The 17,294-nt window shown below is 33.2% G+C and overlaps 2 protein-coding genes across 5 annotated transcripts in view; one reads left to right on the top strand and one right to left on the bottom strand.

Moving 5' to 3' along the window:
• The window catches only part of LOC127871207 (uncharacterized), a 617,936-nt gene that overhangs the window by 264,246 nt on the left and 336,396 nt on the right, over positions 1 to 17,294 (bottom strand). The window lies entirely within an intron of this gene.
• On the top strand, positions 1,779 to 7,084 carry LOC127871208 (piggyBac transposable element-derived protein 4-like). Its single transcript, XM_052413953.1, has 4 exons — positions 1,779 to 2,131; positions 3,987 to 4,121; positions 4,523 to 4,624; positions 5,125 to 7,084. Exon 4 carries the CDS (start codon positions 5,162 to 5,164, stop codon positions 6,512 to 6,514), a length of 1,353 nt encoding a protein of 450 aa, XP_052269913.1. The 5' UTR covers positions 1,779 to 2,131; positions 3,987 to 4,121; positions 4,523 to 4,624; positions 5,125 to 5,161; the 3' UTR covers positions 6,515 to 7,084.

The raw sequence follows: 17,294 nt of genomic DNA, 5'->3' as shown, positions 1-17,294 counted from the left end.
TTAAAGATTTGTACAGAAGTCAATGGCAGCAAGTGCAGTATCTTGCTAATCAGTTTTGGGTCCGTTGAAGAAAAGAATATCTCCAGTCCTTGCAAGGTCGTAGGATATGGCATGAAGATCATGACCCTCTTAGGGTGGGCGATGTCGTACTTCTACGAGATGCAGAAGTTGCTCGAAACTTTTGGCCTATGGCCAGAGTAACGAGAACATTTTCAAGTCAAGATGGTTGTGTCCGCAAAGTGGGGGTCTGTGTTGCTAAAGACAAACAGAAGGTCTTTTATACTAGACCAGTTGTTGAGTTGGTGCTGCTTGTTAGTGCAGGCTCCAGTTAAGCATCAAGTTATGAAAAAGTGTAACATTTACTGACAGTATGGTTATATTGAGGTGTATTGAACTACTGGATAAGGTATATCCATATAAGATGTTAGCATTTAAATTGTTAGGATATAACATAAGATTACATGTGTAATGCTGTATTTTTTGTAAGTCTAGAGTGTATGTATGTACTATGTTCTTAAACTGATAATTGTGTATGTAAGAATGCAGAATATTCATTCATGAAAGTGTTATTTTGAGAAATAACAGGCGGGGAGTGTGAGGTTTATCGCATTAAGTTTAGTGGCGTGTAACCTTGTTTGTTGAGTCAATTCGATTCGGCATAACTTTAGTTTATCGTTTGGCTTCCGTTCTTCAACGGCGTGGTCTCGCAGCCTTTTCAGGCGTATAATACTGTTTGTACAAGCTGTATACCACAACAGTGTACGTATAATTATTGTATACCCCAAGCCAGTTATTCTAAATTAGCACTTTCATATATTTATTCAGTATAAGTCATTTTTACAGTTTTGATGATGTTTTCGTACACGTGACGTTACGTACCAAGCTTTTTGAACATTTGTTCTAGTATTATTACTTTTATGTAATGAAAACTCTTTTTGATAGTATAAATTAATGTCACTGATATTAAGGGTTAAACGTTAAAATAATTGTGTGAATGTGAATCTGATTGATATCTATATCATTGTGTTTCAGTCTAAACCTGTGAATAGTATCATGAATGGTGTGAATACAGAGTGAAAATATTCCTGGTTGTACTATTCCTGGTTGTATTATGCCTTTGAGGCAGAAAACTCCTCCTAGATAATCCAATGTTGTCATCAACATTCTTAAACATAATCCATTTCCTAAGTCTTTTCTCCAATATCTTTTAATATCCTTGTAATTGTTATTTGTATATTTCTTGCAACAAAATAAATCGTTTGTTGTGGTTTATATGTAACAATTTTTCCGCCATTTCGAACAAAAACAACAACTGGAAGTGGATTGCTTAATCTTTAAATTAATTAATAAATTAGAATGTCATGCTATATGTATTATATAATTTAAAATATAAATAGTTTTTCTATTTAATTTTGGTGATAGTTGATCACCTTGTCTTTGAAAATAAATAGCTTTTGTTAAAATAAAACGAGATTACTTCCTGTCAAAATGGCGGCCGCAATAGATGAAGTTACAATTGTCAGCACATTTGTGCTTGGAAAATACTTTTGTAGCAATGACATCTAAAATTAACGAGGTAAAAGCATACTATTTCTTGTGCTTTTAATGGATTTATTTTATTTACTATGTAATCAGATGGATTATGACGAAATCTTCTTCTGCAAAAGGTAGGTGAAAAAGTAGGTCATTATGTAAATTTGTGCATTCTACTTTCGTTTTGCATTGAACTTTAAAAATTTGTTTTAATGTTATTTTAAAATATAAATGATTGTAGAAACGTTAATTTTATATGAATAGTTGACTATACTTAAATTTTAATGAATATAATTGTTGCTCAGTTGATAAATCCGGAAGTGATCTAAGTGAAAAATTTGTCGTCTGTTGACATCGTTGTTGTTGTCAGTCCAAACCGTATACTGTCATATTCATTGAAATTTGCTAAAAGTAGGTATTAAAATATCATAATAAAATGAAGACATAGATTTTCTATAAACCCAAAACATTTTTGAACTTAAAATTTTTAACAATGGCAGATTATTTAGACTTTTTTCAAGAGCATTTTGCAGACCAAGACTCTGAGTTTTCAGATTCCGATTTTGAAGGGTTTGAGGAAGAGGACATTGTGGAAAGGGTGAGTTGTAATGTGTTAAACAGTACTCATATGAGTCAAAAACAATGATTTGTACATATTGACTTTATTTTTTATTTGAGTTATCTATATATTTTTATGCACCCTTTCGAAGAAAAGGGGGCATATAGTGATCGGACTGTCCGTCTGTCCATCCGTCTGCCTGTCCGTCTTTCCATCACACTTTGCGTTTAGGTTTTGAAAAATGCTCATAACTTCTATGTCCCTTGAGATATAACCTTCATATTTGGTATGCATGTGTATATAGACAAGGTGTTTCCATATGCACAATTTTTTTTTACCCCTGTGACCTTGACCTTGAACTTAGTTTCAGCGTTAAGGTTTCGAAATCTGCGTTTAGGTTTTGAAAAATGCTCGTAACTTCTATGCTCTTGAGATATAAACTTCATATTTGGTATGCATGTGTATATGGACAAGGCCTTTCCATACGCACACAAATTTTGACCCCTGCGACCTTGACCTTGAACTTAGTGTCCGTGTTTAGGTTTCAAAATTTGCGTTTAGGTTTTGAAAAATGCTCATAACTTCTATGCTCTTGAGATATAACCTTCATATTTGGTATGCATGTGTATATGGACAAGGCCTTTCCATACGCACACAAATTTTGACCCCTGTGACCTTGACCTTGAACTTAGTGTCCGTGTTTAGGTTTCGAAAACTTTGTTAGGCTTCGAAAAAAGCTCATAACTTCTATCAAGCGTTTATAGGGGGCATGAGTCATCCTATGGTGACAGCTCTTGTTGTTTGTATCATGTATAACATTGTAAACATGAAAATATTAAATGCATGCTAGTTTTTTTTCTTATTTCACATTACAACTTTAAGCATGTGTGTCTTAACTCTGTGGAAAAACAAAATGTTATTTATGTTGTTTTTTTTATGCATATGTAGTTATGTTTTTTATGCATATTTAGTTTTTTTTAATGCATATTTATGTATGTTTTCTATGCATATTGTTGCAGTTTTTAAAAAGATCATACATTGGCTACTTTATTAGTGATTCTTTTACTTTTTGCATCTAAATTGTTTTTATAGCAATAATGATTATTTTCACTTTTTGAGGTATTATTCATTAATACAATATTTTACTACATAAAACATGTGCATGTATCTAAGGTGATAGTTCTTCAGGTAGATTACAATATATTATGTAAACTCAGGTACACCTACAACTCTCATTACCAGGTCAGTTCTGGATAATTGCTTATCAATAAGGGATAATTGCTTATCAATGGGAATCTGGCACTAGTGTGTATTGAATGGTCAGGTTCATGATTTAGTGGATTTTTAGGTTAACCTTAAATTTAAGGTACATGACCTACATAACTGAATTTCAGGTACACCTTAAATTTAAGGTACATGACCTACATAACTGAATTTCAGGTACACCTTAAATTTTAGGTACATGACCTAAACTGTTTATTAGGTTAACCTAAGATTTCAGGTAGGGGGTTTACTATATAAACCTGATGTTATATTCAAAAGGGGGGGTTTTGGAATTAATTGCTAGGAGAGATGTATATATCATAAATATCAAATGCTTGACTTTAGTTGGAAATGTGAAAATAAATAGTGTATATAATGTAAATAAATGTAGTAGTAGAAACGAATGACTTTACTTAATTTCTACTAGCTCTGCTAGTTAAATGAGTTAAAAGAGAGTTTGTCCACTTTATGGACTGGTGGCAGCGTATTAACTTGACTGAATTATAAAATTCTAGTCAGGATATTTGTGCAAGACTAGACTTCGAGTTACTACCATCGAAGTTCTAATTTTGCGACAATATTTAGGTATGTTTTCTATGCATATTTAGGTATGTTTTTTATGCATTTTTAGGAAGAGGAGGAGGAAGAAGATCCGTTTGAGAACTGGATAGATGGCGACGGCCAAAAGGAAATTCTCAACTTTTCAGGACGAAAAGGCTTGTTGGTGGAAATGGACGTCGAATCAAACGCCCATGGATTATTTTAAGTATATATTGACCGAATTTTAAATGCATCACGCCATATTTATATATTTAGTTTATTTTTTAGTTTGATCCTATTTACCGGCGAAACCGGAGGTGACTTATGTGTTGCACTCTGTGTGTCTTCTGTGATTCTGTCTGTCACACTTATCTGGATCCTGTGATAACTTAAAAAGTTCTTCATACTTTTTCATGAAACTTGATGTCTTTGTTGGAGATCTAAAGAACACTTCCTCAGTGGGGATCGAACCTCTTGGGTCGCTTTTAAAGTATTTGTTTGGATATAATTATTAGAATGTCAATATGTAACAAAACTGATAAAGTGCCTTACAATACTAAATGAATTCGCAGCAATTCCCATCAAACAATGTTAAAAAAACTTGAGCATATTTTTGTACTTTTGCAGCAAGTTGATTGGCGATGTTGAATGCAACGAGATAGCTGTTGAGACGAACCGCTACGCGGATCAGCTAATAGCTGCGAAATAGCCATTGCCACCTTATTCAAGGTAAGCTAACCAAATGTTGAAGTCTGATGACATTATTAAGAATGTGAATTGAAAATATGATTTTAATCAAAAAGGACTATTTGAAATATTTGATAAACATCCCTTTCTCAAAATTTGTTAAAAACAAACTATTTTTTAATAATATTTGTATTGAATGCTAACCAATCTGAACCAACACACGATTTACGATTTAGCGTAATCCTGTCGCAGCGAGTTATTTTATTCCTATGGAAGATAAAATTACGCATGACAAACACACTATCGGAAATACTTTTGGATTCAGTTGATGCTTTAAAAAATGATGACAAGTCGAATGCGTTATTTTATTTAACAGTAAAATAACACATATGACTTGTCGTAATTAAAATCCAGAGTTTAAATGAAGTTAAGTTACACGAGATATGTATTTCATACTATTCGAGAGAAAAGGAGTCAAATAGTACAATAAATAATGCACGTGTTGGATTATGTTCTAAATAAAAATTGAAATATTTATTTAGGTTTAAAACATGGAAACCTACCACAGGTCCCGAGATCATGAGGTTCATAGCCATAATAATGGCCATGGGAATCGTCAACCAGTCCAACATCACCGATTACTGGTCAAGGGATCCAGTGTGTGAAACCCCATTCTTCCCATCCATCATGAATAGGGACAGATTTTTAAATTTAATCAGCTGCTTACATTTGGCCAATAATGAATTGTATGTGTCTCGGGGGCAGCCTGGATATAATCCATTGTTTAAATTGGGTACTGTGTATTCAACTGTCCTTGCCAGGTATCCTTTGCTATTCGGTCCAAACCAAGAATTGTCTATTGATGAAGGAAAGGTACCTTGGCGAGGCAACTTGCATTTCAAGGTTTACCACAAAAACAAACCCGTCAAATATGGTCTGCAGGCTTATATGCTTTGTGATGCATCAACTGGTTATTGTCTTAAGTTTCATCTGTATACAGGTAAAACATTTCGCCAAAACATTCTTGAGACAGGTCACGGCCGTACTTATGACTTATGCATGCACCTCTTAAAAGGTTATTTTGGAAAAGGTCATATTATGTATTGTGATAATTATTATTCATCGCCACGTCTATTTGTTGACCTATGGGAGCTTGGAGTTGGTGCATTGGGTACTGTAAGATCAAACCGAAAAGGAATACCAGCCTCTATTAGAGAAAAACACTTGCCTAACAGAGGTGACACGTTTTCACAACACACTGGTCAACTGTCAATTACAAAATACCTTGATTCAAAACCAGTCTTTTTGCTTTCCACCACATTGACGTCAGAAAAAATGTATACAGGAAAGAAAAATCCAGTTACACAAGAATTGATTAGCAAGCCCAAGATGGTCATAGCTTATGACAAATTTATGGGTGGTGTTGACAGAGCTGATCAGATGGTTTCAAATTCCAGGTCGAACATTAGAACAATGAAATGGTGGAAAAAGGTTTTCTTTCATGTTTTGAGTCTCACTGTTCTTAATTCTTACATAGCATACAAGCATAACTCTATCCACCCAATGTCACATTCGTCTTTCCGTAAAAAACTTGTATCACAACTTATTGAGTCTCATCCCCTTGACGCTTTGGTCACCCCTGTATCAGGACGTCCTAAGACACAGTTTCTGGAAAGACTAACAGCCAGACATTTCCCTTCCAAGATCCCCAATGACGGAAAGTCAAAGTCTCTGCAATGTGTTGTGTGCAATCCTGCAGTTGCACAGATGCTTGCCAGTCAGGGCCTTCCCAAAAAACGAAGACCAGGTCACGAAACTTCATTTAAATGTAGACAGTGTGATGTGTCACTGTGTATAGTCCCTTGTTTTGAGCTTTACCACACCATGCAGGATTACATACTGGCCTATAAAAGGTTACAAGCTGAAGAGTAGCTCACTGATGCATCAAAGCATCTCCCTGTCTGTGAATAAACCTTGAAAAGTATATTTTATAAATAAATGTACTAAAAGTTAATGTATTGACTTGTATGATATGTATTTGTATTGCAAATAATGCTATTAACTATAGATGAGTCTCATGCAAATGATATTATTGAAGTAGTACTATGATCGTCATACTTTTACATTGTAGTTTTTAGTAGATGTGTTTATTTGAAACATGGATACATTTTTACTGCACAAACAAGTGCTATTTAACTTTAAAAAAGCTAAATGTTAGTAATATTATAGATAATTACAAAGCTCCCAAAGTGTGTGTTGGAAGTAAAATGTTGCCATTACAATTGTATGTTTTATTTTTCATGATTAATTATTTGGTGTCCTTTCATTATGCAATAGCAAATGAAATTATGTTGATATAATAGCAGGTAAGTATAACCAGGCTGCCCCTTCAGACTTCATTTTATAATGTATTAAGCCTTGTTGCTTGAAATTAGATTTTATATAAATATATGCATATAAATATATATATATTTATAATATACATGATGGTGTTCTGAGAAAACTGGGCTTAATGCATGTGTGTAAAGTGTCATCCCTGTGCACAGGCTAATCAGGGACGACACTTTCCCTTTTTATGATATTTTTAGTTTCAAGGAAGTCCCTCCTTACCGAAAATCAGTTCTAGGCGGAAAGTGTCGTGCCTGATTAGCCTGTGCGGAGTGGACACGCTGATCTGGGATGACACTTTAAGCACATGCTTTAAGCCCAGTTTTCTCAGAACGCAACTCATATATATATTTATATGCATATATTTATATTATATATATATATAAGAAACACCCACTTATTATGATTTGATAAGGGGAATTAAATTCAATTAGTAATAACAATGTGCTATTACACTATCACAGTTTTATGATATTATTTAATTTTGCAAGATTATTTCTAATATTGTTAAATTTAACAGTGTTTTATGAAATGTAAGTTTATATTGTTGTAAAAAAACTTAAGTGTCTACTAAAATGTATTATAAAATCCACATTTTAATTTAATGTATATGTAAAAATAGAACATGATCCGTTTGATATGGGAATAACTTATTGTGTTTTTCATAACATTATTGATATGCTCAAATTTGAATAAAGACTTTAAAACTGCATTTGAAGTACAGACCAGGGTTTATTTCAGAAAAGAAAGTTAAGTTATAAAGTTACTGTTTGTATATTGTTCTTTGTACATTTTTGGTGTAGAATCTGTTCACTCTGTCTTCTATATTATGAAATTTCTTTAATATGTATTATCAAAATCGGAACTTAACAAAAGTGCTAATGACATGTGGATGTATGTTTAGATGTCCTGTTAGAAATAAGATTGAAACTGACCATGGGAAGTGTTATAATGATTTTTTAAACACAAAAAACCTGTTTTTTATCGTTGTTTCTATGGTAACCATTGTGTAACCATGGCTACAGATCAATCAAATGTGTATACGGTATGATTATTGTCAAACAAAATGTGTGACCAGTTAACATGGCAAAGTGTGTATTAATTGGACAGTTAAAACCAATGTAACATGTAATGCAAGTGAAGTAGGTCAATTTAGCATTATCAGGCCTTTTTTTGGTGTAAAATCTGTTCACTATGTCTCCTATATTATGACATGTCTTTAATATGTATTATCAATATCCGAACTTAACATAATTATGAATGCTATGTGGATGTATATATAGATGTCCTGTTAGAAATCAGTTTGAAACTGACCATATGAAGTGTTAAAAAGATGATTTAAACACAAAAAACCTGGTTTTTATTGTTGTTTCTATGGTAATCATGGCAACCGATCAATCAAATGTGTATATGGTATGATTATCGTCAAACAAAATGTGTGACCAGTTCACATGGCAAATTGTGTATTAATTGGACAGTTAAAACCAATTTAACATGTAATGCAAGTGAAGAAGGTACATTTAGCATAATCAGACCTTTTTTGGTGTAGAATCTGTTCTCTATGTCTTCTTTATTATGAATTTTCTTTAATATGTATTATCAATATCCGAACTTAACAAAAGTACAAATGATATGTGGATGTATATGTAGATTTCCCGTTAGAAAAAAGATTGAAACTGACAATTTAAAGTGTTATAAAGATGATTTAAACACAAAAAACTTGGTTTTTATCTTTGTTTCTATGGTAACCATGGCAACCGATCAATCAAATGTGTATACGGTATGATTATCGTCAAACAAAATGTGTGACCAGTTCACATGGAAAATTGTGTATTAATTGGACCGTTAAAACCAATGTAACATGTAATGCAAGTGAAGTATGTACATTTAGCATAATCAGGCCTTTTTTGGTGTAGAATCTGTTTACTATGTCTTCATTATTATGAAATTTCTTTAATATGTGTTTATCAATATCCGAACTTAACAAAAGTACAAATGATATGTGGTGTATATGTAGATTTCCCGTTAGAAAAAAGATTGAAACTGACAATTTAAAGTGTTATAAAGATGATTTAAACACAAAAAAACTGGTTTTTATCTTTGTTTCTATGGTAACCATGGCAACCGATCAATCAAATGTGTATACGGTATGATTATCGTCAAACAAAATGTGTGACCAGTTCACATGGAAAATTGTGTATTAATTGGACAGTTAAAACCAATTTAACATGTAATGCAAGTGAAGAAGGTACATTTAGCATAATCAGACCTTTTTTGGTGTAGAATCTGTTCACTATGTCTTCTTTATTATGAATTTTCTTTAATATGTATTATCAATATCCGAACTTAACAAAAGTACAAATGATATGTGGATGTATATGTAGATTTCCCGTTAGAAAAAAGATTGAAACTGACAATTTAAAGTGTTATAAAGATGATTTAAACACAAAAAACCTGGTTTTTATCTTTGTTTCTATGGTAACCATGGCAACCGATCAATCAAATGTGTATACTGTATGATTATCGTCAAACAAAATGTGTGACCAGTTCACATGGAAAATTGTGTATTAATTGGACCGTTAAAACCAATGTAACATGTAATGCAAGTGAAGTAGGTACATTTAGCATAATCAGGCCTAAACAAGTCAGCAATGGGATATATAACCTCATAAAACAATTCAGCACAGGAAGGGTTAAATTTAACAGTATGACATGCAAAAGCAGATCTTGCGGACTCCCATGTAACAACGCTACTCCGTATATTAGACTTTTTAGAATGCTATTTTTACGTACAATTTATTTTAACTAAACGCTGTTTTGTTTACCTTGTTATCATTATTTCGGATGGGTTTTCTGGACGAAATGTGGATGAATTTTTGCAGAATTTTCGTACCGGTATGATGAAAATTGTATCACAATACAATATGTGGATTGCGTATTGCGATATATACCGATATACCGGTATATTGTCGCAGCACTACTATCAGGGTTTTTTCTCCACTTTTTGGGAAGATAGCCAATGGCTTTGGAATTGGGAATTTTATCGGCATTTTCATGAATTTGGGAAAATTAATTCATTAGCCTTTTTTTCATATGAAAAGTCCACTGATTAGGGAAATACTAAATTTGATATAACTCTTTATAATTATTCAAATTAAAAGAACAAAATCATATTATTCTTTGTTAGATGTAATTGAATAAAAATTGAGATAAAATACGCATATGACACTTCTTTCAATTTTTTTTTTATTATTATTTTTTTTTTATACCGGTATATTTTTTGGGAAATTGGGAATTTTTTGCCACATTTTGGGAAAAAAGTATACTTTTTGGGATTGGGAACATAAATGAATTGTTATTACTTTACGGAATGGATAAAACGGTTAGTGCTCAAGACAAATATGTATCCATCTTTAGAGTGAATGAGCTCGACTTATCAAACAGCGTTTTTTTAAAATAGATTTGTAAGATATTCTACAAGTCTTCATTAACAGAGTCCCAGTTTTGACCAAGAGTTTGTTATTTTGGTAGTGTATCATTAACATAATCAACTCAAATGCTAATTCTTATGGTATTTTTTTATATCTCTTATTCAAATCAGACATTACAAACATTATGGCAAGTCATTCAGTAAACACCCATAAAGAGTAGTTTTTGTCTTAAAAACTAATAAACACAATACAATTGCAGAGAAATTATGTATCGTTATCGTGATTTAACAAACACCAAAACAGGAAGATTTATTTCAAAGCTTCACATGATAGAGATCTGAACAAGCAATTGGAATATTTCAAAATAAGCGAGCAAACCACGTACATGAAACAAAACCTGCCTATCCATGAATACACATGACAGCTTAGGCAAAATGTTATCTGAAGCATCACGAAGTTAATATAAATTCCTTTAGTTGAACGGTTTAAGACTAAACACACTTAGATGTTCGCTTCAAAATTGAATCGCTTGCCTACGCGAAAATCAGAACATGGTGCTGAAGTAATTAAATTTGTGAGTACCTTACCAGTGCACCTTGAAAAAGTGAAGATACGGAGAACATATTTGTTAATACAAACTGCACTAAGCGGTAATAATACAAAGTTCTTGTCAATGATGAGGAATAAGGAAACACGTACTGTTTAAAAAGAAGTAAACAAATCAATTTAAAGAGGAATTGTTACCAATTGCGCGAACAACTTAAATAACAGATACCCTGACCACAAACATTGTTTTAATAAACTGATGCATTTATTTAGAATAATTAGCTTTTAATTATGTTAAATACTATTTTGTTAAATATTTCATTGAAGACTACTTGGTTTAATAATGTTAATACTAATATTACGCAGTACATCCCACACTTTAACTATATGTTGCCTTCATGCACTATTGAAATTTACATTCTCTTTAAAGGAGCCTTTCAACATTTTGTTAAATTGATAAAATAAAAACAATGCTTCAGATTTGCACAGTTTCCTTGTAGTTATGATATTTGTGAGGAAAAACAAAAACTGAACAGTCATCATGCTCTAAAATATCTATTATATGCATCTTTTGACGATTTAAAAAATGAAAATGATAAAATGTTGCCATGCAAAATAATTGAATAATTTAAAGAGTTCTGTTGTTGTCGTTATATTGTGTGATACTACAAGGATTGCTTATATAAAGTATAAAATACATCACTCATTGTAATTGGCCGAGTGGTCTAAGCAATATACTTTTAGGTAAGTTGTCAGTGGTTCAAGCCCAGTTGAGGGTTTTCTTCTTTAATTGTATTCTTGTTTGTTACTGGACCATTTTAGATCCAATGTTTACATTTATCAAAATAAAACATTTAATGAAAAACTTCAATACATGTCTAAATCTGTGAAAAGGTCCCTTTAAAATAGGCATTACTACATGTAGTTGCCAACTGATACAATTTTCAGAAGTTCTTACCAATTTACATGCTTTTAGCAGCCCTTTTTCTGTCACAGTAAATTGTAAAGCTGTAATTTGCATCAGTTATTGGATTTTTTTTATGAAGCAGACACAATAAACTGCTGGGAAAAAAAAAATTACAAAATAAAAACTTAGTTATAGATTGTGGAGCAGTCAGTGAATACAGCTGGTAACAGTTGTCACCCCTGTAGAGTGGCAGTATTTCGCACACTGAAAAAGGGTTCTTTAAGGGTCTTTAAATACCTGAACGTGATCAGGGCTTTTTTTCCTGACTTTGTGAAGCGGCCCTGGCCCCTCACTTTGTGAAAAAATGAGTCGCGAACATGTCAAATTGTAAAAAATTGAGTCGCAAACTTTTTAAAATTGTGAAAAAACGAGTCGCAAACTTCTTAAAATTGTGAAATTCAAAGTTCAATGCATTAGTATAGTTAAAGCATGTTAAACACTTGAATATTATCATAAATTTCATTTCCTTAAGTAATGCAATAAAGGCATATTTTCCTTCTATGAATACTGTATTTGATACAATAACAACACATATACATATATCTGATTTGCAAAACATTCATGTACCAAATGCAACTAAAATACCTGGTCCCAACAATTCTTTACCACAAGAATAACATTTATAAACATAGAACATTTCAAGGGCACATAACTCAGACATGTTCTGGACTTTACAGCTTTAGAACTCTGTTCTTTTTACTCTTGAAAATGTCAATAATTCTCTCAAAATCTGAAGAGGAAAATTCCTTCTTCATGATAATTTTCATGTTCTGTGAGCCTGACCCTCGCCAGTGTATGATGATCTCCCTGGGAGGTTGTCATTTGATCTGAAACATTAGGTATACATTGAAAAACAGTACTTTTGTAAGAAATGTAAACAAGTTATTTTATTTTTCACATTTTTTCACAAAGCATAAATAGACTACATACAAATTTTGAATCATGAATATGTGTCATGAATATGCATTTAAATGAAAAAAATATATATGAAAAAACCACATTATTACATGTACTTTAACCAAGATTTCCAATCGTAAACAGATACGAATAACAAGTCTCGGTCATCAATACTAGGGGACGTTTTGACTAGGGGCCGTTTTGACTAGCTTCCATCATGATCAATACATAAGCCGCGGCAGATACTTTCACTTTTATCAAATGACTTTCCTTATAATGTTATCAATGTGCATGTTTCAAATCTTACCCTTCTGTAGAAAGCTTTTGTTTCTTTACTGTTATCCCAAATTTAAATAAATCGGGATTATTTGCGTTTTTTTTTTATTTTCTTCGTGTAGTAGAGAGCGTTCGGCGTCGCCATTTTTTATAGTGACGTTGCTGGGCAGAGCTTTTACTATTTACGCCGGTTTCACCGGTTACACAACACTTTAAAATCGATTAAAACAAACAAACATCGGTCACGCGAGTCGACAGTTTTTCGCGAATTCGGAATTAAAAACGAGGTTATGAAACTTATATTTCTGTTCCGAAATGGCCGTTTTTGACAGTTTTGAGCACAAAAAGTCCGTTTTTCACGATTTAAAACGGCCGTTTTTGTAAATATTCACGGCCATGTCAGGTTTGTGAATTGGCCGTGTCAAAATTGTGAAATGTCCGTCCACGGCCAATCGCAAAGAAGGAAAAAAAGCCCTGGAATTAAGTATCTTCTTTAATAAGCCAGTTATGGCGGAAAGTGTTGTCCCTGATTTGCCTTTGCAGACTGCACAGGCTGATCTGGGATGACACCTTATGCAAATGCCTTAATTTCCTTTTTCTTCGAGGGTGGTTTACATAGAGAAGATCTTTCCAATGTGTGGAAACCTTCAGATTGTTGAGCAGACACAGTATCAACCATGATATTATTAAGCTTGTTTAACCCATTTATGCCTAGTGGACTCTCCCATCCTTCTAAATTGGATCAATTTATTTCCAAAATTAGGGATGTCTAGTATATTTATTTCTATATTTAGAATATTTCTTAGAGAAATTCCTTTAAGCAAACAGGGCAGACCCTGATGAGACGCCGCATGATGATGCCATCATGTGGCGTCTCATCTGGGTCTACGCTGTTTGCCAAGGTCTTTTTTGCTAGACGCTAGGCATAAATGGGTTAATAGTTCTAGCAACTTAAATTATACTTTTAAAAGGGAAATCAAGTTGAAACAATATAGACCATTTTTAGTTAGTTATATGTTGTTTTTTGTGCAACCATATCATACCCAACCAACACCCATTACCAGTGACAATTGGGTAACTGTACCTTTGATGAGAATGATGAATGATTCTGAGGAAAAAATGCAAGTTACACGTGACTAATAGCATTATTACCATTCCAACCGGTCTCTAACAGGGTTGTCTAATTAGGTTACACAGCAAACAGAGAAGCTCCCATTTATTAACAGAATGATAATAAGCCATTTCTACCAGAATGATAATTTGCCTATTTCTCCAAATTGGAGGTATTCTCCCCATTACATTTCTGCCAAGTGATTACCCAATTTATCCTCCTGTTAGCTCATAACAAGCTATTGTTAATTGGCTTCATGAGATAATAACTGTTCATTTCCCCATCTCTCCCATTCACAAGCTATCTATAGATCACAGCTATCTTATTTTCAGGAAACTGATTTCGATACAAGATGTTACTTCTTGGTATTGCTGTAAGTACTATATGGGAAGTTCGTACTTATACATAGTACGACCTAATTATTTTTTTGTTGTTGTTGGTTTTGGTATTCCTCCCTTAAAATAATTTGAAAATCCAAAAAGACATCAACAGTATGAATAATTTCACAAAACAAAAAGTAGAAAAAGATTTGCTCCGTGGACAGAGAACTTGCTCTTGATTGGTCCTTGTTGGCTCAGGTACTACTTAACTCTTTCAGTGCTGGAACCGAATTTTGAAGGCCTTTGCAAACAGGTTGGATCCAGATGAGACGCCACAGAACGTGGCGTCTCATCAGGATCCAAACTGTTTGCTATTCTGATAGTATTCTTTGAAAAAAATATAAAAAAATGCTATTTTGAGAAATTCAGCAGACGACATTTTAGCAGACGACAAATTTCCCAGCATGCAAAGGGTTAAAAGTACTCTGGAATTTTATATTCAAGTTGATTGTTACCTAGCTTACAAAGGTCAGCTAAGATTTAAAGCTGGATTAGACAGCTATGCTGAAAAATACTTTGTGTGACTGAAAATATACTACAACATTTGATACAATAGACTATGCTGACTTGATTTATAGTAAAGCAGCATCACCAGCTGACTTGTGGGCAGAAACTATAAGACTATTAAGTAACAAATTGGTATTATCTATTAAACACATGTCAATGTATTTGTTTGAATTGTGGATAGTAAGATGTCAATTATAAACAATCTCAGCAAAGTTTAATTTTATGAAAAGTTTTGAGAGGTGGTTCTTTATGCATAACCGGTATTGTAGCTATATGGACTTTCGAGCTCAGATTTCAGAACTTTATAGTTTCTAGAGTAAGACAACTTGATGATTCTATTTGTTCAGCAGTACTGTTGGTGCATCCATAACAGCTCGCTATGTGTGGACACAACTTTGAATTATAGATGAGTTGAAAAAGTGCCCCTTTACCATTTAGATACGTATTTTGACGCATTTGTAGTCCCATAGAAAGTTAAATTTAATTGAAGACCTTTCTTACTAGATTCAAGTTTCTTAAAGGCTACATTTCCAACCCTTAGTTAATGAACAGCAAACAGCAAAAAACCTGAACAGACTGCGAGTTACTCGCAGGCTGTTCTGGTTTAATGCTGTTTGCAAAATCCATTTTCACTTTGCTTCTTATGGGGGAAACGGTTAACAGAAAACAAAAATTCTATTGAAGTGTCATCATTTTTGTAAGAACACATATCAACAAATTTCTTACATGCTTCAATTCCAAGACTACTTCTGGTGACAAATTATTGTTCTTATCAACTACTTTTATAACAGAACTATATACATTTCTTTTCTTTTTTTAATTAAGCTTTTGGCTTTTGATGCAATAGGTTTTTAATTGATAGTTGTAAGCTGAGCATCCTTGTCAGCTTGAAGTTCTTCAAAAGTTTGAATTATGGTTCAGTAATATAAAACTTTGTAGAGAGATGAAGACCTTTTGAATGTAACTAATTTATCCTGCTTAATTTGATATTTTGATTTATCATTTTTCACCACAAGAAACTATCGGAAACGTGCTCTAATAGGACGATTGATAATGGGACTGAATAAGAATTCAGAAGGTGTGATATTTAAGAAATAGTAAATCCCACTGAGGTCCCTATGGCATTATAGTGACCAGCCAGGCAGCCACAAACCCTATATGGACCGAAGCCGTAGGCTGAGGTCCATATACAGTTTTTGGCTGTCTGGCTGGTCACTATAATGCCATTGGGACCGAAGTGGAGTTTACTATTTCTTATATTACACCGAAGAGTATCCCCTGTATCACTGTACAGTGTTAAACCGGCTTTCCGTAGTTTTATTTTTCATGCAACTGAATGCGCAAACGATGACGTAAATTGTGTGACGTAGTTTCTTTGACGAAACATTCCAGTTGGAGCTAAATGCTCTGGATGTTTAGGACATGTCGGACGTGCTTTTTTGTTAACAGTTAGTTATTTGTTTAAGGCATCAAACGAATACAAAACGTATTTTGGATTGTGTGTTTATCATACATTATGTAAACTTCGATAGGAATACAATAAAATAGTGTGATTTAAAATGAGTTTCGGTAAAGGGATGGAAGAATAGAAAATGGAAGTGAATATTGTTTCGACTTTATTGTTTAAAAAATTGTATTAATGTTAACGTTGGCATTGAGGTTAGCGTGTCGTTTATTCTAAATTAAGTTTTTTTTGTACTCTTGTTAAAGCTGAAATAGTGTCAATGCTGTTCAATGACGCGTCAACACAGTGCACATATAGCGGTGTGTCACCCCGAAGGTCCATATACAAAAAAATAGTGACCGGTCCATATGCTCTAAGGTTTTTCGATCGCATTTTACAGACTGAAACCGGTCATATAGATATAGAAGGACCAATATCTCTGAGGTGTAATATTGACAAATATATCACCAGCAAGCGCACTAGTGTATTCCGTATGACACAAAAGTGCATTTTAATGACATTACCGTATTTTACCATGTAAAGCGCGCTACCATGTATAACGCGCATGCGATTTTTTAAAGCCAAAATGGAGAAAAAAAAGAATTCAAGACCAAAAACCTGAAAATTTGGCCGAAAATGGCCGCCATTCTTATATTGCGCTATCATTTAATCTGAGTTTTTCGGGCGCTTAATTTTTTGTTTTAAAGTAGGGAGCGTTTATACGATCAGGAGCATGGGTTGCATAGCACTATATTTTCGACAATT

The sequence above is a fragment of the Dreissena polymorpha genome, chromosome 3 (genome assembly GCF_020536995.1).
Source record: "Dreissena polymorpha isolate Duluth1 chromosome 3, UMN_Dpol_1.0, whole genome shotgun sequence".
NCBI lineage: Eukaryota > Metazoa > Mollusca > Bivalvia > Myida > Dreissenidae > Dreissena > Dreissena polymorpha.
This window is presented reverse-complemented; position numbering and strand designations above follow the sequence as displayed.

What these genes read in the sequence shown, in the direction of transcription:
- LOC127871208 (XM_052413953.1), top strand. Translation starts at nt 5,162, where the DNA reads ATGAGGTTCATAGCCATAATAATGGCCATGGGAATCGTCAACCAGTCC.